General features: G+C 51.6%; 1 protein-coding gene across 11 annotated transcripts in view; it reads left to right on the forward strand.

Annotated features, from left to right (window-relative positions):
- The window catches only part of SLC6A5 (solute carrier family 6 member 5), a 66,150-nt gene that overhangs the window by 21,028 nt on the left and 20,110 nt on the right, over nucleotides 1–25,012 (forward strand). For all 11 annotated transcript variants that reach the window (XM_032358589.1, XM_032358580.1, XM_032358587.1 and 8 more), the window contains 5 exons: nucleotides 5,337–5,478; nucleotides 8,571–8,703; nucleotides 16,633–16,767; nucleotides 18,459–18,562; nucleotides 21,440–21,564. In XM_032358589.1, the coding sequence (XP_032214480.1) occupies nucleotides 5,337–5,478; nucleotides 8,571–8,703; nucleotides 16,633–16,767; nucleotides 18,459–18,562; nucleotides 21,440–21,564 (639 nt within the window). The remainder of the gene's footprint in view (nucleotides 1–5,336; nucleotides 5,479–8,570; nucleotides 8,704–16,632; nucleotides 16,768–18,458; nucleotides 18,563–21,439; nucleotides 21,565–25,012) is intronic.

The raw sequence follows: 25,012 nt of genomic DNA on the forward strand, positions 1-25,012 counted from the left end.
TTCCCTTGAGACTTCCATCAGGCACCGCGTGGGACACGGTGATCAGTGTCCTGTCGCGGTCCTCCAGGAGGGAGTGTAGCTCAGAAACAACATTCTTGTCAGCTGATGATACCTACTGACATTTCTCTAGCACCTTAACGCTTACTGACCGTAACCACATTTTACATACTGGGTACCGTGGAAACCCTTTTACTCATGTTAAAGCCCCTGGCTTTGTGGAGTATCCAGTCTGGCTCACAGAAACCCAGGAAACATTAAAGGCAGAGTAAGGGCATTAGCAGCTGAGCTCCTAGTTGACTGGTACAAACCATAAAAACTATGCAAGCTCTGAGCAGAGAGGAATAATGGACATTGTTCACTCTGGCTATTCCCTGGGAGCACATGGACAGGCTGGACAGATTTTTATCTCATTCTTAGCAAGTGCTTTACATTTTTTGCTTTTTTTTTTTTTTAAAGCAAGATGTCAATCCCCACTATCTTTTTTTTTTTTTTTTTTTAAGATTTATTTATTTGACAGAGAAAGAGAGAGAGAGAGAGATCACAAGTAGGTAGAGAGGAGGGCGGCGGGGGGCGGGGGAAGCAGGCTCTTTGCTGAGCAGAGACCCCGATTCGGGGCTTGATCCCAGACCCTGAGACCATGACCTGAGCCAAAGGCAGAGGCTTAACCCACTGAGCCACCCAGGCGCCCCATTCCCCACTATCTTTGTGCAGCTACCCTCACCCCCTACCCCGGTCTGTTCGTCTCTGTGCTCTCTGCACATGTCTGTGCTCTGTTCCTGGGGCCAGGCTCGCCCTTGTGGATGTATTGGTCCTTCGGGGTCCTGGGCTGACTTCGGAAAGGTGATGATGGTCTGACTTGCAGAGATACTAGCACTTTTCTGGCCCCACTGCTCTGATGGACAAGTCAGGAGTTCAGACAGTGGATATTCCAGATTCTTTCCCAAATGGCCATTCTGAGAGAGGCTTGTTTAGGAAATGGGGAGGGGGGGGGAAATCCCTTCCTCTGGTACAGTGTTCCACTCTTCCACTCCAGGCTCAGCCTCTCTCTGTCGCTGCCTTACCACGAGAGAGCGGGCCACTGGTCTCAGGAGGGATTGGCTCGCAGTTAGAACCTTTAGCCTTAGTGGGGAGGTGTCTGTCCCATGGCTGGCTCAGCCGAGCTGGGGTCCAGTCGCTCTGGAGGCCCACCTCACCAGCGAGGTGCCAGAGCCCTCTAAACCACCCAACCCCGGGCTCTGTCCCTGGGCAGAGGCTGGGCTTGCAGTGTATTTCTTAAGTTACAGGTTATAAGAGAGACCGTCTTCCTCAGGAGGGCCCAACCCTTCAGGTCTCTGTAAGGGAGAATGGCTAACCCATGCCCTGACAAGGGAGACCAGTCACCGTCCTGTGAAATTTAGGAGCTGGGGTCATTTAAAATGGGGACACCATAAATACCATTTCTGTTTCTGGAAAGGCTTCATTTTCATTAGCACTTTAATTCAGTGATCCTTTTTCCTCCCTTGTCTTTCGTGTGCTTTCATTTATCAATAACTGCCCCAGTAAAGAGAGGCCCATTCCACCAGCTTCCGATTTAGCGACATCCTTTGTTCCGCCTTGCGGGGCCACCGCGTGCGGCGGGCACAGCCCGTCATTCCTCCGCCGGCCCACCTGGAGGCGCCGGGAAGCACGCTGCTGCCGCCCAGCGGTGAGAAGAGATACTGCAGGAGGTTTGCGGCGGCGGGAAGCCCGCCGCAGTGACGCAGGAATGGTGTGACCTTGCGCTGCCGCGGTGAGCAGGGATCCGGAGACATCCAGAGCCCAGAGCCCTTATCTAGCGAAGCTGCCCCGCGTGATTCACAGTGGCAGTTCTGGAAGCAAGCGAAGGGGCGTTTGCCCGCACGTTAGCGACATCTTCAGTCTCAGCAGGGGATGGATGTACTTTTTGGCAGGAGGACAGGAAATCACTACCGTGCACACTTAAAAGTGATAGCGAGAGCCCTTTCCGGCCTCCACTCAGATCGCTGCTGGGGAAGCAAATGCTCCCTCTGGAAATATTTGATAGTTATTGGGCCGGAAGCCCTCTGGAAACCTGTCATTTGATTAGACTAAAGAAGAGAGAGTTGAATAAAAAGGTATTCTGAGGACATTCAAAGCAGTGGCTCTCCACCCCGAGGAGATATTTCAGGAAACATTTGATCATGTTTATACGTATTTGGGGTTGTCGCATCGGGATGGTGGGGTGCGGGCGGTGCCGGGTGGATGCTCCTGCCATCTAGTGGGCAGAGGGCAGCGGTGCTGTCCAGTGTCCTGCGACGCGCGGGACGGCTCCCCCTGCAGGGAACTCTGGCCCCGAAGTCAGTCGCACCGTTGAAAACCTGGTCTGAAGAACTCATCAGAGGGAAGAGATTCTTACAAGTGTGGTTTTTAACATTTTGTCCGATATAGTGAGATCTTCTGGGGGAATGGGTGGGAGGCCATAGGTGACTTGTGGCTGGCCAGTGGCATTGTGGGAGAGGATGCTAAGGACTAGAGATGCCCACCCCATGAAAAGATGTAACAGCAATGACTGAGTTACGGCTAAAACCGGTGGAGTTCAAGTGTGCGCTAGGCATGGTGAGAATTATTTTTTCATCCTTTGTCACTTACTTTGGCTTTTTCAGCAATTTTGTGACCTAGACACAACTATTATCCAACAGGAGAGGCTTGGACAGGTCAAGGAACTCATCTAAACTCTCGGGGCAGAGGAGCCTCGGCACCTATGATCTTACCCACTTTGTTGTTCCACGGAGGGCATGCGTTGGGAGCTCATGTTTCAGACCTGGGGGCCCATGTGCTCTTTGGTGGTCATAGTTCAGTCCATGATATTTAAAAGTAATTTGATCGTACTTCCAACGTTTTAAAATGGTGAGGTTTCACGTAGATATGCACATCTTCTGTGTCTTTTTTCCAGAACACCTGGAAAAGGCATGGCACGGGTCGGCTGGAACATTCTCTGGTTTGCCAGAGTCCCCACCTCCCCTTATGACCCCCTTTTATGCCTTCATCATTTGTGTCATCAGCCTGCCTTCTGACGCTGTTCGAGTCTATGATCCCTGCTCTCTGCCTCCTCACAGAGTGGCTGAGATCATGGCTCCCAGAGAGAGAATGCTGGTTTGCCTCCTGGTTTTGCTGCATGATCTTAAAGCATGCTCTTCTCTGTGCCTTCGTTTCTTTATCTGCAGCCTAGACAGGTGGCATACCTACCTCGTAGGGGTGATGGGAGGCCCAAATTAATTGGTACATATAAAGCACAGTAACTGGTACGCTTCATGTAAGCGTTTGCCATTGTTACTGTCGCTTTTCACTCCTTTGTAAAATAATATCTTTTAGGATAAAATGGTATGTTGGTGGACTCTACTTAAACTATCTGTCAAGTGATGAGTTTTTATAAAGCTGTCAGAGAGGCTTGTAATATGGACAGAAAGACTTCAGCTTGTTCCTTTTTTTTTTTCAAAGATTTTATTTATTTATTTGACAGAGAGAGATCACAAATAGGCAGAGAGGCAGGCAGAGAGAGAGGAGGAAGCAGGCTCCCTGCTGAGCAGAGAGCCTGATGCGGGGCTCGATCCCAGGACTCTGGGATCATGACCTGAGCCGAAAGCAGAGGCGCCCCAGCTTGTTCCTATTTAAAATGAACATAATAGGGAGATCTGGGTGGCTTAGTTGGTCGAGCATCTGACTCTCGATTTCAGCTCAAGTCATGATCCCAGGGTTGTGAGATTGGGCCCCACCTTGGGCTCCACACTGGGTGTAGAGTCTGCTTAAGATCCTCTCTCCCTCCTCTGCCCCTGCCCCCCACTCTCTTTCTCTCTAAAAAAATTAAAGTATTATAATAATATACACCTGCAGATCTGATGAGGCTCTCACGGAATAAGCATTGTTAGTGTCCATTACAGTGCCTGACACACTAAGAGCCACATGGTGAGTCCCCTTTCCCCACCCCAGCCTTGGTCAGCCTTTCTCAACATTGACGTTCTGTACACTTTCACCAGATAATTCTATGGTGGGGGGGGGGGCTTTCCTGGGCACTGGAAGATATTTGGTGGAGTCAGGGGCCTCTAACCACTAGATGCCAGTAACTCTCTGTTCCCCAGAAATGACAAATAAACATGTCTCCAGATATTGCCAAGTGTCCTCTGGGGGACAGCTTTGTCCCCAGTTGAGAAGCACGTGTGGGGTCTTGCTGGAGGCCCTCAAGCACATGGCATGGCAGCTGCCTCCACTACCCCATGTGAGTGTGTGGAAAGCAGATGCAGCCTGTTTTTTGTTTTTGTGTTGTTTTTTTAAAAAAGATTTTATTTATTTATTTATTTGACAGACGGAGATCACAAGCAGGCAGAGCAGCAGGCAGAGAGAGAGAGGGGGAAGCAGGCTCCCCACAGAGCAGAGAGCCCAATGTGGGGCTTGATCCCAGGACTCTGGGATCAAGACCTGAGCCGAAGGTGGAGGCTTAACCCACTGAGCCACCCAGGCGCCCCCAGGCTGTGTTTTAAAGCACTTACTATATGTTGACTTCAAGGTGACCTCCTTAGGAAGCCTTCTGTGGAGGTAGTCCTTCTGAAGGCTTGTTTACATCTGATGAAATTTCAGATCGCAGATTTCAATTTTCAGAATTCAATTGCGGATTCATTTTTGCAAGCCATTTGTTTTCTATGGAGTCATAGTCATAAGGATCAGGATTTGAATCCTGATTCTCTTCCTTATTGGCCTTGTGATTTGAGTAGAGTTACTTAGCCTCCTTGAACTTTTCCCTCACTTTTTTAAAGAATTTTTTTTTTTTAAGATTTACTTATTTTTACTTGAGAGAAAGAGTTGGAGTGGGGGAGAGGAAGAGGGAGAGAGAATCTCAAGCAGACTCCACGCTAAATGGGGCTCAGTCCCATGACCCTGAGATGGGGACCTGAGCTGAAATCAGGAGTCAGACACTTAACTCACTGAGCCACCAAGGTGTACCCCCTCCCCCCCCGCATTTTAAAAAAAGGCAGCAATAGCACCTACCTCTAGGCTGTTGTGAACATTAATGAGGTAACACGTGCAGAATGCTTGGCACAGTTCTGGCCATCTAGGGAGTGCTCTGAAAACAACAGCCTTTGGCATCAGCACAAGGCACTGCTGTGGGTCCCAGGGGCTCCAGCGTGAATAACTCATAACCCTTGGGTTCATCTGCACCTGGCTGTGCTCAGTTAACACTTCCCCTAAGTTACTCTCCAATATTTGGCAAGTATTTTTGGCTCTTGTTTTCCAGTTGCTAGAGAGAGACGTGCATGTGTTTTCTGTACAGATCTCACCGTGTTTCTGCTCCATGCTCTCTTACACAGATTCCTGTGTCATCAGCGATCATCCCAAAATACAGATCAAGAACTCAACTTTCTGCATGACTGCCTATCCCAACTTGACAATGGTTAACTTCACCAGCCAGGCCAATAAGACGTTTGTCAGTGGGAGTGAAGAGTATTTCAAGTAAGACTTTTTTCCCCCTTAACTTTCTAAGGGAAACCCAGTGAATGAATGAATTTTCAAGTTGTCATCTAGAGGTGTGGGTGGCCCAAGGGATGGGTTGCCTCCCTCTGCACCCTCCCTACTACTTGAGTGACCCAGAAGGAAGGTTTCTTCCCTGATTGGGCTTCTGAGAGCAGATTGTTGGTCGTCGTGGTTCGGGAGAGCGGAGGTGACTGCGTGCTTCTGGGAATAGAACTGGCGGTGCTGTCACTCCCGATGTTGGTGACAGAACACTGCAAAACCTTCAGCCAATGGGGTCAACGCAGACCTTCAGTAAACTAGGTGTTGGGTTTTTATTTTTAGTTCCTCTGAACTTCAGAAGGGAAGAGAGGCAAAAAGTAAGAAAACAAGGCATCGTCAATGACTTAGTTTAAAGAAGAACTAATTTTTTTTTTTTTAAACAGTTTTGCCTTACTTTTGTACTTTCTACATCCATTTTTGTCTGGTCTTTGAGGATTGAGGTTCGGGAATATGAGGAAATCCTCAGCCATTCTAGGAAGATTTCATAAAGTTTATGGAATGATTTTTTAAGGTAGATAAATGTGGAAAGAGTTCAATGAAGTGTAAATAAGGAGTGTCCTCCTGTTACGCTTTATGTCAGGGTTATAAACTCAGACATGCCAAGGGTTTGGCAGGGAGGTTTTGAAGTATGAACAAGATGATAGAGAATGGTGGGGACTGTGGCAAACCAGAGAGCCTTGTCCGCCACGGGGGAGGGAGGCTGTTCCTGCTGAGCTCCCAATGGTCACTGTCTTGTGGGAAGTTGGGCCACTGCTGCTAGAACTTCCATTTTATTTTATATTAATTTTATTTTTTAAAGATTTTATTTATTTATTTGAGAGACAGAGAACAAGCAGGGGAACAGCAGAGGGAGAGGGAGAAGCAGACTTCCTGCTGAGCAAGGATCCTGATGTGGGGCTCAATCCCAGGACCCTGGGATCAAGACCTACCCCTGGCCCTGGGACCATGACTGAATTGACTAAGTCGCCCAGGTGCCTCTAGAGCTTCTGTTTTATGAGAGGTTGGAAATAAAATCCAAATTTTGATGTGTCTCTCCAATTTTAAATGTTAGCAAACTAATTCAAATAAAACACTGGGGCCAAATAAAACTCACATGTCAGTGGACCCCTGGTTTGTGGCCTTCACTTAGATAGTGAGAAGTGGTCATTCCTATCCCCACTTCTCCCAATTACGAGTAATTCCTTTTCCAGGTTTTCTCTCTTGTATGCACGCAGAGGGTACAGGGAACAGGACAAAAGGGGGAGTTAGGCTGAATGATGACATAATTCTTTGTGAAGATAATGTAGTGGGTCTTGATTCACCCTTAGTACTGGGAAGCTGAGTTTGACCTGGTGGTTAGACAAAATCTGATCCCATAATCCATGTGGTTTGAATGATTCTAGGTCTGCTTTTGGTGGTCTTCACTAATCCTCTGGGACCAGTCTTCATTTCCAAGAAGAAATGTTACTAGCCTTTGGAGAAGTCCCTTATTAAAGCATGGCGTACTTGGCATGGCCGAGATGCTGTGGAATTAATTGTTGCCTAAATGGTTTGCCCATGAGGGGAGTGGGGATGGGGGGGTAGCCTTGGCACTGCTTGGGAAATGTTCCTAAGGTTTGGGGGCCCAGGTCACTTCCACCCCTGGTCACTTTTACTCAGTTGTTTTTTTTTTTTTAAGATTTTATTTATTTATGTATTTGAGAGAATGAAAGATAGAGCATGAGCAAGGGGAGAGGGAGAGGCAGACTCCCCACGGAACAGGGAGCCCAACCTGGGGCTCATGACTTGAGTCAACGACAGACGTTTAACTGACTTAACCCAGGCGGCCTACTTTGACTCCACTCTTGAGCCCTGATTGCCGCAGGGGCTGAGACAGAAAGGAGCGTGGTTGTTCTAGAACGCAAGGCTGTGCGCTGATTAACGGCCTCCGGAGTCCACACTCACTGGCGGGCTGGAGGGCACCGTGGCCAGCCAGGCCAGGAGTGGTGCCACCTTCGCGTCCCCCTGCAGGTCAGCACATTCTGGGCTGACGTTTCTGCAGTCCCGTGGAGTCTGGCTTCTAGCTGGCCCTTTGTTCAGGTCACAGAGAAATGCTAGGCTACAGCGCGGTGCTTGCATCCAGAATCCCCGCGCTGGTTGTTGCAGAGTTGCAAGGATTGTCTGAGTCACCACTCTGTCCCCATGACTATCTCCTGTCCCCATGACTACCTCCTGTCCCCAGGAGGGCGGCTGGGCTACAAGCCACTGCCAGGGATGTGGGGGCTGCCAGGCGGGCCACGGCTTCTCAAGCAGATACACAGATGACCAGCAGCCCCCTTCTGTTCACATGTTCTCAGTCTTTGCATTCCTTGGGTAAGGGCCAGCCGGCCCTGCTTTTCCATTTCAGCCAGGCTCGGCCAATGACCAACGCAACTGAACTAACCTACAGAGCAGCAGTTTTGGTCATTGAGCCTCGTGACTCTTTTACATTGAAAATTATACAAATGCAATTGGAATGCAGCCTCTTAAAAGAGTAGAACACTACAGAAAATACACAAAAATCGTCCTTGATGGTTCAGAGTGCCTGTTAGTGGTGTGTCCTTACAGAAAGACCTCAGCCTCGGGAGTGCCTGTGGGCAGGCTGGGCCAGGACCCCCAATGCCGTTGGACTTGTCACACCTGTCCTGGGGCAGCTCCGGATGCCAATGGAGCTGACCTAGCCTTGTTCAGAGGCTGCCCAGGGCCATGAGAGGCTTTCCAGCCTATAACTGGGAACAGGGGAAATCTAGCTGGACTTTTTTTTTTTTTTTTAATTTTTTCTTTTTAATTTATTTTCAGCGTGACAGTATTCATTGTTTTTGCACCACACCCAGTGCTCCAGCTGGCCTTTTTGCAGACAGCTGTAGGCTTGAACCCAGATAAGAGCATTCCTTACCCTGATCTCGTTAGGTCCCTAACTGGCAGGGTGAGGAGGGCGGGCGTTTATCCAAGGCTCCTGGCTTTGCTGGGAGACTGCAGACTGTCACCTCCCACCCTCCTCATTCCCCTCCTTGCTCTCTCTTTGCTGTTTTTAGGTACTTTGTGCTGAAGATTTCTGCAGGGATTGAATATCCTGGCGAGATCAGGTGGCCACTAGCCTTCTGCCTCTTCCTGGCTTGGGTGATTGTGTATGCGTCCCTGGCTAAAGGAATCAAGACTTCAGGAAAAGTAAGAATTTGTATTTATCTTAAAAAAAAAAAAATCTCTGGGACTCCCAGGCATGGTTGTATCATGAAGCCACAAAAGAGCCCTGGCAATGGGACGCCTGGGTGGCTCAGTTGGTTAAGCAGCTGCCTTCGGCTCAGGTCATGATCCCAGCGTCCTGGGATCGAGTCCCACATCAGGCTCCTTGCTTAGCAGGGAGACTGCTTCTCCCTCTGCCTCTGCCTGCCATTCTGTCTGCCTGTGCTCGCTCCCCCCCCACCCCGATAAATAAATAAAATCTTTAAAAAAATAAAATAAAATAATATAAAATAAAAAGAGCCCTGGCAAGAGAGTTAGGATACATGGGCGTAATTCTGACTCTGACCCTAAGTAGCTCTAGGACCTTGGGCAAGTGACTTCACTCCCATCTGGAAAATGGGATAATAACACCTTTCTTTCAGGGCTGTTTTGAGGACCAAATGAGACAAATGCACACAGAGCTCCAGAGGGATGGTGTGGGTCCTGATTCATTTCCTTCCTCTCCTGTCAGGGGCTGCCACTTCGTTCAGCAGATGGGACCCGTGTCCCATGATTCGGTCTCTCTCCCTAACTCTAGAATTAGTGCTACTGGCTTTTTGCTTCTTGGCTGCCTAGTCAGTTAGTGCTTCTGCTGAGAAGCTGGAAAAAGACCAAAATTGTCAAGTGGATTCCTTCTCATCACTGCCACCACTATGTTCTGTATGTCCCATGCCCTTTTGCAACCCCCCACAGCCAAACACTTTTCCACTTCACATGCCCAAAGCACGACATGGTGACAACTCTGCCAGTGGGATTTTTGTTGAGTAAAGACTGGGCCACTCTGTCTGAGCAGTCCTTTGGTCGTCCCTTTGGAGAGGTTGGAATTCCCACCCCAGGCTCAGTTCCAAGGCACAGAAAGCAAGGAGTCTGGGAAACCCCAAGATACGCTGGACATTCTTACAAGGGTCACACTGTTTCCCCTCATCTTCTTGATGCTTTAGAAAAAAAATACAAAAACCTGTTAAACAGTTAACCGGTCACTTGATGATAATCAATATTATTTAATCATCCTAAGGGTGATCATCCTAAGGGTGGCTCAGGATGAAACTCAAGATGTCTTTCAGGCCCAAGGAATGAGTGTGGCAGTGGTGGGCTCAGACCAGAGGTTGTGGGGTTGTGGGCTCAGACCAGAGGTTGTGGGGTTGTGGGCTCAGACCAGAGGTTGTGGGGTTGACTTGCTCTAGGTGTCTTCCACCTCCCAGGTGGGCTTTATAATCTCCCGCCAGGGGCCCAAACCTGGCACCCATCAGCCGCAGAGCTGAGTCTGTCCTTTCCCTGGGCCCATGGCCATGCCCATAGGTGCCTTTGGATAACAGCTCTTTCTGCTGCTCGCCCTGTAATCTGCAGCCACAGGGACTTGAGCTGTGGGCTCCAGCAGTGTGGTCGGGATTGCAAGAGGCAGAGGCTGCATCTCAAATCACATAAGGTTGGGGGAGAAGCAGACTGGGGGTGAGCAGCTGGGTTCTAGTCCAGGGCTTCCCACGGGCTTTGCTATGTGGGGACATCTCTACCTGGGCCGTGAAGCCTGGCTTAGCTTCTGGTTTGCTCTTAGCTTCTATTTGTTTTTCTGCTACAACGAAAAGCAAATTTTCCTTTATCTCTTGCCGAAGTCTTCGGCTTCCCCATTTTTAAGTAAAGGCAGTCAGGCTGGGAGTGTCTGAGAGGCTGGAGCTCTAACATCATTCTGTCTGAACACTTGCTGGGGGAGCTGATCTTAGTTTTCCTCTCTGGCCTCAGTTTCCCCTTCTGTAAAATGAGAGCTGGGATCACATGACCCCCGAGGAGCCTGCTGGCTCTGAATAAGTGGTTAAGACTAGATTGTTTTTCTAAGGCAGCAGGAAAATCGGGGAAATGTTGAGATGACCCTTACATCAATGGCTCATGTGTCCTGAGGTTCCTGAACTCCTTGCCTTCTGTGGCTTGGATCCCAGCCAAGTGCTTGCTTAGCAAGAGAGGCCAAGTATTTGCACAAAGAAAATCTCACTGTTGGGACTGTCCCTTACAGCTCGAGATAGAGACAGGACAACCTTGACCGTGATTGACATGGCCAGAGAGGTCTCTAGCGGACAGGTCTCTAGCAGGATAGGTTAGGTGGGGACTGCCAGAGAGGAGGTGGTAGTTAAGGAGGGAGAGCAGTGGTCCTGTTGGTGACCTGGGGAAGGATGGCTTGCTGGCTCTAGAGTTAGAGCCACCTGCGTTCAAATCCTGCCTTTATCACTTCTCACTGTGTAACTTTGGATGAATCATTTGACCCACAGAGCCTCAGTTTCTGCATGTGTAATTGGGGGTAACAGTATGTATCACATAGGATCGTTATAGGGATTAATGAGATCGGCCACATATAATCCCCGGCATACGGTCGGTTCTTCACTAGCATTGGCTTTTCTCATTGTTGTGACGGTGAATGACTGATGTGGTGGGTGGGCACCGCACCACTCTGATATCCTGGAAGCCGCGGCTCTGGTGGGGAGACAGGGAGAGGTGGGGAGCTTTGTTGAGCACCACGTGCCCGGCCCTGTGCTAACTGCGGCGCGTGCATCAGTTCAGTCATCTGCACAACGGCCCGCTGAGGAAGGACATTTGCTCCCATTTTACAGATAGAGAAGGTGAGGTGCTTCAAGGCCAAGTAAATTGCCTGAGGCCACACAGCTTTGAAGTGGCCATGGTGGGATCTGAACCTAAGGTATTTCCCTTTAAAGCCTGGACTCTTCCCAGGCCATGACATCCTTTCCCCAGGAGGGGCTGTTGGGAAGACATGGGCTTGCAGAACTGTGGAGTCGTCGTTTGCACAGCGGGGAGGAAAGTCCCCCCACTGGGAGCCAGCACCCTGGCCTCTCCACCCCATCTCCGCCACCACCAGCTGTCGTTGGCAGGGGGGCAAGTCCCAGGAAGCACTGGGGCCTTACTTTCCACATCTGCAAACTCAAGGCTTAGAATGAATGTTCTCTAAGACCCTCTGAGCTTTATTAGCCCATGATATATTTTTTTGAAGACTTATGTATTTATTTATTTATTTGACAGACAGAGAGCACAAGTAGGCAGAGAGGCAGGCAGAGAGAGGGGAAGAGAAGCAGGCTCCGTGCTGAGCAGAGAGCCTGATGTGGGGCTCGATCTCAGGACCCTGAGACCATGACCTGAGCTGAAAAGCAAAGGCTTTAATCCACTGAGCCAGCCAGGCGCCCCTAACCCATGATTTTTTAGGACAACGTTAAAGCTCGTTCTTTCTGTTGGTTTGGGAGTTAATCCCTGGTGCTAGATTTTACAGGCTTTCTGGTCTGGGAAATTTTCAGGAGCCCTGGGATGGTAAGCTTTTCTTTTAGATCTGCTAACTTCTCATTCTGCTTTTTTGAGAACGGTTGCCAACTAAGGATAGATGAACTTTTTTTTTTTTTTTTTTAAATGAGGAATGCCATCAGAAATAATGAATCCCAATTTGTTATCTTGCCCTGGGGTGTGCACACATTGATCACGCACAGAGCATTGTTTGGAAGCCAAGGTGAATGCTTGGCTGAAGCTCCTGGTTCTGACGGCTCCTTTGTAATTGAAATCCCACAAAGACGGCCAGACTGCCATTTCTCTCTCTTCCCCCCTCCCCTTTCTCTCTCTTTAAGATTTTATTTATTTATTTAGAGAGATAGTGACAGAGAAAGCACAAGCACAGGGAGTGGCAGGCAGAGGGAGAGGGGAAGCAGACTCCCCGCTGAGCAGAAAGTCCGACCATCCGACTTGGTCCAGGATCCCAGGATCACCACCCAAGCCAAAGGTAGCTGCCCAACCGACCAAGCCGCCCAGGTGCCCCAGACTGCCATTGCTAAGCAGACGAGATGTCCACCTTTTCCTGCAACAAGATGAGCTCAGTTCCTCTTATGGGGGACCCTCAGAGATAAGAATGGCTTGTTGCTTCCTGTTAGACCTCCAGCTCAGAATTCCAGGGGCAGGGGTGACCAGCAGACCGCCTGAAGGTCAGCTTGTGGCCTCTTTGAGCTCAAGGCCCACACTGCCTGAGTACTATGGCACCAATGGTGCCTGGGATGGCAAGATTTCAGGAGACACACTTTCTCAGGCTCCTGCACGCGTGTGGTCAGCTCTGAGAGTGAGTGCCTCCTTCAGTGTTGTACCCTTAGTGCTGTACTGGCCGCCCCCCAGTCCCAGCTCTGCCCACCCATTTCTGATCACGTGGCCAGCAGAGCGGACCTGCTGAGAAGAACAGAAGCTTTGGAATCGGAAAGCTTTAGGTTTGGATCTTAGCTTCAACTGGGAGACCCTGAGTGAGATGTTTAACCTCTTGTGACATGTGTCATTGGAGTCTCATTTTCTTCTTCTGCAAAATGGGACTACTCACAGCTGACCCATAGAGGGGGCTCCAGAAATGGTTGTGCGCACGCAGGCGCCCCAGTAGGCAGATAACAGGTGTCTCAGCTCGGTAGACTGGTGCCATTCTGGTGGTTTCTTCTGCTGGCCCCTGCTGCCCGGGTTACCTCTTCTCCCTTGCCTCTCCCCATCCTTACTTCCTGCAAGCCCCCAGGGTCAGGAGGTGAAGAGGATATTCTTCTGTTGTCACCTGCCCTACTGTCTTGGTGGGGTGGGGAGGTCAGACTGGCCAGGATCTCCTCCTCCCAGTTCCATCCCACAGTAGGGAGGGCAGCCCGGGGCTGTTCTGGGGCGGTGATTTTCTTCCAAGATGTCAAATGCCTTTGGGTTTCACAGTGTCTGTGTGCGGAAGGGCTTCACTTCCGGGGAGAGGCAGGGTTGGTGGGGTGAGGAGGATGGGGGCTGCCTTCCCCCACAGCCCCTAGTAATCACATTCTCTAGGAAGGGAGGCAGGGAGCCGCAGAGACCCCCTGACCAGTGGTGGTAGCAGTGCAGAGAAGGGAGACCCGCGGGTCCCTGCTCTGTAGCCAAAAGCAAAGTCTTGACCTTGATGGTAGGTGGGGTTTAGAGGAAGAAAATAGCCCCTCCTATTTCCTTAACTGGCAGCCTGACACAGTGGGGAGTCTGCCCTTTCAGCTGCTGAGGCTGATCCCTGACCCCCCCCCCCCCCATCTTTCTCTCTCTCATTCCACATTGAATCATCAGGAAATCCTGTAGCTCTCCCAGCAAAAGCATATTCCTGTTGGAGGTGTCACTGGCCCTGGCCAGGAGTACAGCCTGGCCTCCTAACTTCTGTCCCTGTGCCTCCTTTGCACCCCTGCAGCGTTACCCACCATCTCCCCCGCCCCCCCCGCCCCGTGCCACCCTGGCCCTGGAGGAGCCCAACCGGCTGAAATGTCAGATCCTGTGACCCTGCCACCCAATGGCTGCAGCAGCTCCCTGTATCCCACAGGAAAGGCCCCCACGGTTGGACACGATCAGTCCCCTCTCCACACCCCCGCGTCTCTGAGTTCCTCTCCTTCCTGTGCTCCCGCCAGCCACCCTGGACTCCTTCTTGCTGTTACTATGAGTCAGGAACACTCCCTCCTTAGGGCCTTTTACTCCAGCATCTCCCTCTGCTAGACTGTCTCTCACACCCAGTTGGGTTCCTCTTACTTCCTCAAGTCTTGGCCAATTTCTCAATGAGGCCTTCCCCACCTGCCCATTTCAACATGGCCATCTTCCCAACCGCCCACCCCAGCTTCCCACCCCCCTTTACCCCGCTCTGCTTTCTCTGTTTCCCAGTGCACTCATTACCCTCCAACATGCCAGATAATATGGTTAGGACCACTCCTGGCTGTCTGTCTCCCTAATTGGAATGTCAGCTATTCAAGGGCAAGTGTCTTCATGAAGTTTACAATATACCCAAATGCTTAATGAAATGACCCCAGCAGTTCTACCTGAGTCTCGATCCTAACCTTCCCTTAGCCCACCTTCGCAAGTCCCTGACTCTGTCCCTGTCCCCTGAAAACCCAGTGCCTGCCAGTCCTGGCCATTCTGGAGCCCCCTGCCAGGCCCTGGGGTCTGTAGATCCAGTGTGTGGTGGCATCTGTGTCTCCCTCCCAGGGACAGGTGTTCCAGGTGCCCCAGGAGGGGAGACTGAAGCTGGGGATGTGGGAATGGGTGGCCCTGAGCCCGTAGTGCTTGCCCACCTCAAGGATCAGGGGGGGTTTGCGGGGAGCTCAGTCTCATCCCTACAAGGTCTTTGGTTGGACCTTTGGGACTCAAATGGCTTGTGAGCAGAGGGTTGCCATTGTTACCAAATTCAGGGCTGGGGAATCCAGGGCAAGACTAACATGGCGCCTCTGGTGCCAGTGCCCCCAGACCTGTCCCATTTTGTGTGACCTGTCCCAGGGAACTCTTCCAAGAGTCCCGCAAGGAATAAGCTGTCATTACCGCCACTTTGCGGGTGTGGACACTGAGTCTCAGAGAAGTCAAGTCATTTCCCAAGTGGCCCAGTGCATAAGGGGCTAGGATTTGAACTCAGACTAGCAGGATGGGATCCTGATCCCAAGCTCTTGCTTTTACCCAGATGTTTGGTAGACAGGTAAGTCTCATCCAGCCATAGTCCCCAGTGTTACTGATGTTACTTCCCAAATGTTTCTTGACTCTGGTCCCTCCCAGGATGGAATCCAGGAGCATCCAGAATCCACAATCCAGGAGCATCCTTTGACTGGCATTCAGGGCCTCTCACGATGTGCCCAAATTGTTGCAGTAGCTCCCTATTTCCCACTGAAAATTCCCATGTCCCCGGGGACCCCCATCACTCTTAGCCTCCACGCCATGCCCTCCTATGGGTCATCAGACCTTTGCCCTCACATGTCTGCCTTGCCCACTTTCCTCCTCCACCTCCCCCCTCCCCTTGCCTCCCTTAAGTTGTCCTTGGCCTCTAGATCTGGCTCAGGTGTCATCTCCATGAATCTTTTAGCAAACTTCCAGGTTGGATTGTACAGTGCCCCCCTGGACTTCATAATGTCCTGGGTGCAATGGCATGGTCCATTAAGCAGACATCTCTGGGTTCTCTAGTTCCTGAATCCCTCCTTCCTAATACATCTGACACCTGGTACAGCATCCAGCTCTTAGCAGGCTTGTGGAACTTAACCGCACTGAATGACCATCTGTTACAAATCAGGCTATGCCAGTGGCTTATTAATCCACAGAATTCTTTTTTTAAGAACAGTGTCCTTGTGCCCAGTTTACAGAGGCAGACACAGATTCAGAGAACTTATTAGCTTGTCAAAGTTCTCACAGCTACTCAGGGCCAGATGTGTGGTTTCATTTGAACTTAAATCTTCCTTTTATTATTGTTATCATCATCATTATTATTATTATTAAAGATAATAATAAGAGGGAGAGGAAGAGAGAATCTCAAGCAGGCTCCCGGCAGAGCATGGAGCCCAACGCAGAGCTCGATCCCACAGCCCTGAAACCATGATCTGAGCCAAAATCAAGATTTGGACTCTTAACCACCTGAGCCACCCAGGTGGCCCTAAACTTAAATGTTTCCTAGATCGTGCTCTTTGCTTTTGGCCAGGCTGCCTCCCTTAAGGTGTCTGTATACACAGGGATGGAAAGCTTGAGCTAGAAGATCTGTCTCTCATGGTGGATTTGGGGGCCTCAAACGGAGGGTGGGGTCAGAGTTGGGGAGGAGGGAGGCACATTGCTTTCCTCCCTGGATAGTTCCTCAGGGAGCTGTCTCCTCGGCAGCTGGGTTGTGGGGTGTGAGGCAGCCCCAGCCTTCTGCACTGCACCCCACACGCCCACAGTCCTGGGTGTTGCCACACAGACTTTGTTTCTGGTTCTCCTTGCTCTTGGGGCCCCAGCCTTGGCAGAGTCTGGGGGAGCCACACTGGCAGCCTCCCCGCCAGGCTCGTGGGTCCAGTCGGCCTCTGTCGATGCCCCTGCAGCGTGGCCCCAGCTCGCGGCTCGGCTCCTCCCAGCCTCCCTTTCGGATGGTTCTTTCAGGTGGTGTACTTCACGGCCACGTTCCCGTATGTCGTGCTGGTGATCCTCCTCATCCGCGGGGTCACCCTGCCTGGAGCTGGCGCTGGGATCTGGTACTTCATCACGCCAAAGTGGGAGAAACTCACGGACGCCACGGTGGGCTTATGCTTTCATTTACAAGCCCCGCTCTGGGACCGCTGGACGAGGGGGGACAGACTTCCTCCTGCAGCGTAGCTCGCTGCTGGCTTTTCCAAGGTCCTGATAGCCTCGGGCTGTGGTGTGCTTGGGAGCCCTTTCATGAGAAGTGGGCAGCAGGGGGTGTTCTGACCCCTGGAGCGATTGGCCTCCGTTATGGTCCTCTCTCCGGGGCTGCCGTGCAGTCTGGAATGAAGAATGTCCTCCCCTTATTCATCGGGCCCCTCACACCACTCCTCTGGTACTCATTACTGCGTGTTGGGAATGGACTTCTGCGGGGTGGACAATGGCAGCACGAACCATGACAATTATCCCCGAAAGGGCGCGGACACGTTTGCAGACTTGTGACACACGGACACCGGGCGAGCGCACGCTTGTCCTTCCTCTTTGCCTATCTGTGCGGGCAAAAATCCCCAGCCCCCAAACCTCCCAAGGAGGGGCTTCTTTAATAAGTGAATTTTCTCACCTTAAAGAGAGACTCACTTTTATAGAGTACATTGAGAACACATAGCCATAGCTCGGATGGTTTTGACTCCACCTCGCAGAAAACCCCCAGATGATGACTGCGAATGAGAGTGGACTTCCCTCCTACGTGCTGAAGTGGCCCCAGGGCACATAGTGAGGTACTCCACATGGTGAAGGCTCTGCAGTGTCCCAGGCTCCCGTCTTCCCATTCTCAATCACTCACTTCTCTAATGGCTGCTGAACTCCTGCCATCATAGCAGCATTCCAGGTAGCACAAAGGGGTTGAGGAAAGGAATGGAAATAGGTGCCCTTTCTCTCTTTAAAGAAGTCCCTCATTACACTTAATTTTCACATCATTGGTCAGAAACAAAATCATGGGATTATCCCCTCCCAGCTACACTTGCCCTTGATGCTGGGAGGCAGTCCTTGGGCCGGATGGATGGCTGCCTCTAAGGAAAACCATGGCTTTGTTACTAAGGAGTATGGGAGAATGGATGTTGGAGTAGGCACAGACTCACTAGCACACAGCACTCACTTGAACTTTCTCTTTGCGTATTAAAAGAGCAATTTTAAAACTAGATTTAATTTATAAAAACGGTGGGAGGTCTATTCTGCAAATCATGTAAGTCTCCAGCGCTAACTCCTGAGCGGCCTTCTGGAGTTTTATGAGGACAGTGCTGAGAAATCACCGAGAGAACCAGAAAGCATTGTCGGCCAAGTTCAAGGAGGATGTGGCTGTAAGATCTTCTGGGCTTCGGCACAGGTGGTTTTGCTAAGGGGAGGAGCTGTAGGACCTCACCTTTCTAATAGCGGGGGACGTCTGTGAGAATGTCCGCTTAAACAGATCTTTATCTTGTATCCATGACTGCATTCGGCTGTTGCAGCTGTCTTTGGAGAGTGTATGCAGCAGAAGAAAGGGCTCTCCCCTTCTGCTCAGCTTTATCTGTGGCAGGACATAGAAGCATGAGATGTGTGTGTAGTTTGAGTTCCTCTCCTTTGCTTACAGTCTTCCAGGTAATTTCCTGCCTTTTTGGCTTCCAGCACAAACGATGCATGTTGGTGCCAATGTCCTCTCTCTCCTGACTACCTCTCCGCCAGGGAGGGGACGTGGCACTGGGCAGGAGAGACTCCCCTCCCCTGGGCCAGCCTCCTCCTGACCTTGGATCTTCTCCCCTTTGGCCTCCCAGGTCTGGAAGGATGCTGCCACTCAGATCTTCTTCTCTTTGTCTGCCGCGTGGGGAGGCCTGATCACTCTCTCTTCCTACAACAAATTCCACAACAACTGCTACAGGTATGTGGGGCTGCTGGAGGGCCGAGCAGCTGGTGAGTGGGATGAGAGCAGGGACAGACCAGGGACTGAGTCGCAGACTCCTAAGGCCACATCCTCACACTTAGCCTGAAGCAGAGCCAGAGGGTTGCCTCTGCCAGAGCGGAAACCACCTGCAAAGTCCTCTCTGTTGGCTTCCAGTGGCCTGGACCCCAACCTGCAGGGCTGTGTCCGACCCCTGGCTCCGGGGCTATTTATGGGATGGAGCTGAGGCTCTCCAGAGGTTGCCCTGCTGCCTGCTCTGTCCTGGGATGGTCGTTTGTGAGCTACAGAGATGATCAGGTGGTAGTCCCGGATGGAGTGTGGTCACTGTCACTTGACATATGTTTTTCCAGAGGCCCCTATAAGGAAGGCAGCAAGGTACAGTGAAAGAAAACTCTGCTGATGCATGTGTTAAGTAATGGAAACGTCAGCAGGTGTGGCGGGGTCCCTTACACGATGTATGTGTGCATCAAATCATCAGGCTGTACGCTTGAACTATATTACCGTTTGTATCCATTGTCCTACTTCAGTAAAGCTGAAGAAACAATGCGGAACCTGGGTCCCCATCCAGATCTGTTAATGAGAGTATCTGGAGGTGGGGTGGGTCCAGGGGTCTACACATGCGGACGGGATTCTCGGGAGATCCTGAGACGTGCCGAGAGTGAGAACCTTTGGATGGTGTGGTATTAGACCAGGGGCTCTGCAAGCCCAAAGACCTCCACCTGGGAGAGCCTGGACAGCTCCTGGAGGAGGTGACATCTGAAAGTTAAATGCATCCAGCAAGCGATAGAAAATAAGGTCTGTTCTCCTGGAGAGCTGATTTAAAATAGGAAGGGAGGGGAGGGGGGAGGGAGGCAAGGAAGGAAGGAAGGGAGGGAGAGAAGGAGGAAGGGAAAGAGAGAAATAGAGAAAGGGAGGGGGCGAGGGTAAAATGAAGGGAGAAGGAGTGCCCGGAATCAGACGGACTTGGATTTGGGTTATAACTTCACCATTTACTAAAACTTGAGACGAGGGCAAGATGCTGCCCTTCTCAGAGCCTCTTTCCTCTCGTCTGTAAAATGCAGAGGGTAGTATCTCGTGGAGAGGGGAGAGCTGATGTATGCAAAGTTAGCCCAGCCGTATTTCCCACCTAGTAGGTACTCGATAAATGGTAGCTGCCATTATTATTATGATTATCATTTTCTAATAATGTATGAGCTATTTTGTGAACCAAGAGGAACAGGTAAAGTGCAGCTGTGACCTGAGCCAGCTGGGATGGCTCCAGACAGGTGAGATCCCTGCGGGTGCGTGAGATCCCTGCGGGTGCCGGGGCGGCGGGAGGACACGGTACGTGGCGGGAGCAGCCAGCAGGGGGCGTGAGTGCGAACGTGATGGAGATGTGGGTGGGAGCAGGTTCAAGCCCTGCAGCAGAAGGAGTGTGAACGAGGCTGGAAGGAACCCGGCCCGGGCTCGGGTGAGGCCAGGCTGGAGAGAGCCTGTGTATAAGCTTGCGAGGGCTGTGGAACAAATACCACAGCGCGTGTGGTCTAAGCAGCAGACATTCCTTTCGTCACAGTTCTGGAGACCGGAAGTCCCAGATTGCGGGTTTGGCAGGGTTGATTTCTTCCGAGGCCTCTCTCTCTGGCTCCCCGCGTCCTCACGTGCTCTTCCCTCTGTGTGTGTATCTGTGTCCTCTTCTCCTCCTTTTGCAAGGGCACTGGTCACCCTGGAGGCCATCCCACCCCGATGACGTCCTTCTAGCTTAATTCCCTGTGTAAACACCTTGTCTCCAAACACAGTCACCTTCTGAGGAACTGGGGGTTCGAACCTCAACACGGAATGCTGGGGCACACAATTCAGCCCGTAACAGCTAGAATGCCAGCTAAGATGTGTGAACCTCGCTGGTCACAGCTGCTTATTAATGTGTGACCCCAGAACCCGTCTGAATGCAGTCCAAGGGGTCGCATTGCTTTGCATTTGGGTAGAAAGGAGGTTCTGCGGCGTAGCAGAAGGAACACAGGGCTGGACAGGGAGTCTGGATTCAAATTCTGACCCACCATGAATGAACCCATTCCCTGCTCCTGTACCTCTGTTTCCTCATTAGTAAACTAAGGGGTCAGACAAGGTGGGTTGTTCACCAAGCAGTTGCTCTGGGCCAGGCTCTGCGCACAGCAATCCGTGAGAAAGGCGGGGTCAGTGCCACCATTTAAAATCACGTGGAAAGCAGTAACTTGCTCCAGGTCCTCCCACCAACGGGGGGAGGATCAGGGTTTGAATCCTCTCTGAGGCTCCATCTGGCTTGACCTCTCTTTCCAGTCTAGGGTGGCGGGCCAGCCGGCTGGGAAACTGCAGCCATATTACCAGTAGAGGGCGCCAGGGTGAAGGCAGAGGGCTGGTCTCTCCTGCCTCACCCGCCTCACCCCTGGGGTTCTGGGTGCTCCAAAGCCAGGCTGTCCTCAAACCCCGGTGGCCGTTCACATCCCACCGCCTTCTCTTCTCTCGTATATGACTCCTGTCCTGGAGTCCTTGAAAGCCTGGAGTCCTTGAAAGGCTCCATCCCCTCTGACTCTGCTCTGATGGGCAGTCCTGCCTCTGCCCCTTGGAGGACAGGAGCCCGGGCTCTAGAGTGCCTGGGGCTTGAGCTTGGACCAAGAGGCCCAGGAGCAGGGCAGTTGGAGAAATGTTTTTGAGCCTTTCGGTGCTTAGAAAATTGACCCCGGGAGGTCTTTGATGAGGACCGTGAAAACATGTAGAAGCAAACATGGACTCACCAACATGTGTGCATAAGAACACCCGGGCATGCGTTTATGTGTCCTTCCCCTTGTCCCTTCCGACTCACAAAGCACAGCTAATGGCACACTCTCGTCTCCTCCCCCTCAGGGACACTCTCATTGTAACCTGCACCAACAGTGCCACGAGCATCTTTGCCGGCTTCGTCATCTTCTCGGTGATCGGCTTCATGGCCAACGAACGCAAGGTTAACATTGAGAACGTGGCGGACCAAGGTAAAGTCATCTCCTGAGCTCCTGACCTATGCTCTCGTGGGAAGCTGGCCTTCTGGAATAGAAGGGACAGTGGGACAGCCCGGGGTCCCTTTGTTGGGAGACTCCAGGCAGGGCTAGAGCTGACCGGTGGCTCACTAAAGGGGTTGCTGTAAAAGCCGCATTCCTGCGTCCCTCCCCTCTCTTCTGTCTTCTGTTTCTTCTCTTAAGTCAGCTCCACCCCGAGTAAGTAAGCTCTACACTTGTTGCACCTGTTAAGGGCAGGTAGAGCCCTAAACTTCAGGCGACCTAGTGCCCCTGGAGCTGGTGTGGGCCTCGCCCCCTGCAGGCTGCTGTCCTTGCAGAGCAGCCTGGACAAACCCAGTTCAATGCTGGGCAGGAGCACTGACTTCCGAGCAGCCTTTTCCTGACAAAGCGCTTTCGGCCTAATGATTAGCTCAAACGTGCTCTCAGGACCTTCTGCTTAATTAGAAAGTAGAATGTTTACTTTCTACCCAAATGATCGAGATATTAGTGGCTGACAGTTGTATGGAACTTTCGAGTTTGTAGGGAGCTTTCTTTTTTCCTCTCACTTGGTCTGTATTTCTCGCACAGCCTTTTGTAGGAGGTGCTGGATAGTTTTATTTGACTCTTTCTTATTTCCACCCAGCCTTAACCGCACGAGGGCTGGGGTGTTTACTAGGTTTCTGTGATGAACAGATTTCACTGTGGCCATCGCCCGTTATTACGATCATGCTCTAATCGGATGTTTATGGGACGCCTCAGTGTCAGGACCGGGCCAGGGACGTGTGGGGACGTGGCCGTCCTCAGTGTGTCCCTGTGGGCAGCTTCTCCGTGCCATTGCCTTTGTTGGAGGAGCTCACTGCCGTTCTCAGATGACGGCTCGGATGCCAGCCCGGGAGGGAGCAAAGCCCTGGAAATGTCACCTTCTTGGTGGGCTGCCGGCTCTCGGCTGGCCCCCCAGGGGTAATTAATTATGGCTTCAGCAGTGCTGCCAGTGCGGTGCCTCAAAGAGTTAAGAACTGGCACCTTGCAGGGGGGTAATTACCTCTCCCTGGAAAGAGTGTAAACCCCGAGGGATGTTGGTTCTGCAGCACTGCATTTAACTGGCGTTTCAAGAGAGTGTCACCCCCGCCCCCACACACAACTCCCGGGGTGGGGGGGGTGGCTTGGGGGTGAAAGGAGGAGAGAAGGCCTTGTCTTCGTGGGTGCCTCGCCCCCCCAGCTGTCCTCATTTCCTCCCGGCAGAGTTGCTGGAGCAGGAAGGTCCTGCCCCACTTTCCAGCAGATCTGAGGTGTTTGTCCCTTTTGCGACATTACAGCCAAGCTCCCTGGGAATCAGTGGCCGTGTTGTCGGGGTGAGGAGTCAGTCCTGAGATGTGGGGTCACTTTAGTTCACTCTTCTGAGCTCCTTCCTGCCCCAGGAAAGAGATTTGGGGACACATGTCACTAGAAGCCGAACAGGATTTTGTTTTCTCTTTGCAAAGAAAGACTAAGACAATTGCCCGTGTTTCTTTCTGAGCTGGCCCCTTTCCAGATTTTATTCACTTTCTCTGATTTAAGTGGGGGAGAACACTTCCTACAGGTTCTAACACCTTGTGTTAGTGTGTGGCGGTTTCTCATGGTCACCAGCGCAGGGACAGGGGAGGGGACACTAGCTCATGAGGCCTCCTGTCGGACCTTGTGGGGCAGCTGTCCCTGGTCGTCTGGGAGGACACACATTCTTAGACATGACTTACAAGATGTCTGATTTTCTCAGGGATGATGGAGGCTCTACAGAATCTGGGACGGGGGTATGGGACGGGCCTGTGGTCCATGCCAGCCCCACTCCCTCCTCGCTGGGCAACACAGGCACGCAGACCATCAGTACCTGTTTGCTGACCCAATGTCAGTAACTGTGTTTTGGTCTTTAGTCCAAAATAGGTTCTTTTCTCAGGGAAGGCATTTTTGTCAATGTCCTTTCTTCAAATTTCAGTCGGTTTTGGGGGGACACAGGTAGGATTGGTGATGACCCCAGGTTGTCCTCTGCTTCTGCGATGAGCATAGGAAAGGGGGCATGTCCAGAAAAATACCTTCCTGGGAAGTCAAACTTTTTTTTTTTTTTAAGAATTTTATGTATTTATTTGTCAAATGTATACCAGCAGGGGGTGGGGCAGGCAGAGGGAGACGCAGACCCCCCACTAAGCAGGGAGCCCTACACGGGACTCAGTCCCAGGACCCTGGGGTCATGACCTGAGCCCAAGGTACTTGCTTAACCAACTAAGCCACCCCGGTGTCCCTGGGAAGTCAGCCTTTAGGGTCACTCGCCAACTACCCTCCTTACTGCCTATGGAGCTGAGACTCACAGTCCAAATCCACCCGGAACCCATACCGGCAGCAGACATGCTCTTTCTCCCTCAGAAGGACTGGGTTAGGCCCTGGGTTAGACCGCAGTGCGTGAACACAAACGTGCGTATTGGATTCAGAGTTTCCAGGTCCGGGTCCCTAACCATTCAGAGACACCGCTGATGAGAAGGGACACTCTCAAACAGGGACTGCCCGTCCCCTCATCTGTGTCTCTCACATGGAGGCCAGCCCTTCCTTCCAAGAGCACAGCAGTCCGGGCAGTGTCTTCCCCGAGAACTCCTCCCTTTGTCACGGGCTTCACAGCAGAGAGCCCTTCCCCAGTGGGCGGGGATGGTGAGGTCCCCCGCTGACCAGAGCTCTGGTTCTGTGTTGAGTGGTTCTCTGGGAGCCAGGACGCCAGAGACCTCCTGTCCAAGCTGCTGACATGCAGAACCTCTCTCATCCCCTCTCAGGAGGAGAGTACGAATGATCTCTGTTTCCTGAGTTCTTACCAGGTCTAGGCATTGCTTGAAGCCCTTTTCTGGTATCCATATATTTACATCTCACAGAAGCAAATGTACTGATGTTCACCCAGAGAGAACCAGCCACACCTCAGGTCTCTTGGCTGGGAAGAGGCGGAGCTTGCAGTCCCAGGAGGAGGGGGAGCTCTCAGGAGCCTGCCTATCAGCCCTTGGGCTATACTTACACCGCTAGCCCTTGGGCTATACTTACACCGCTTCCCAGTGGGAGAGGAGACTAATAGCGCTCACCCATATAGGACGTCCCGGCCTCATCTAGGGAAAGCTCTGCTGGGACTCAGCCAATCTCTTTTTCCAGTAAAACATAACAAAAGACCAAACTGAGTTGTACAAACTAATATAAAAATGTATTTTAATAATCCACTCCCCAGCCGTCTTAGATAAACTGACTTTGCTGGAAACGATGCCTTCACCTGGGTGCTCTAGGGATGCAGATGTAATTGAAGAAAACCGGGTGTTTTGAAATCATTTCCTGCCTCCTCGAAAAAGCAGGAAAACCCAAAGGGCCAAATCCTGTTAAAGCAATCAGTGAGGTGCTCTGGTAGAGGCCATTTCAGGACCTTCTTATCCGCTTTATGGCCCCAGCT

Source organism: Mustela erminea, chromosome 9, assembly GCF_009829155.1.
Source record: "Mustela erminea isolate mMusErm1 chromosome 9, mMusErm1.Pri, whole genome shotgun sequence".
NCBI lineage: Eukaryota > Metazoa > Chordata > Mammalia > Carnivora > Mustelidae > Mustela > Mustela erminea.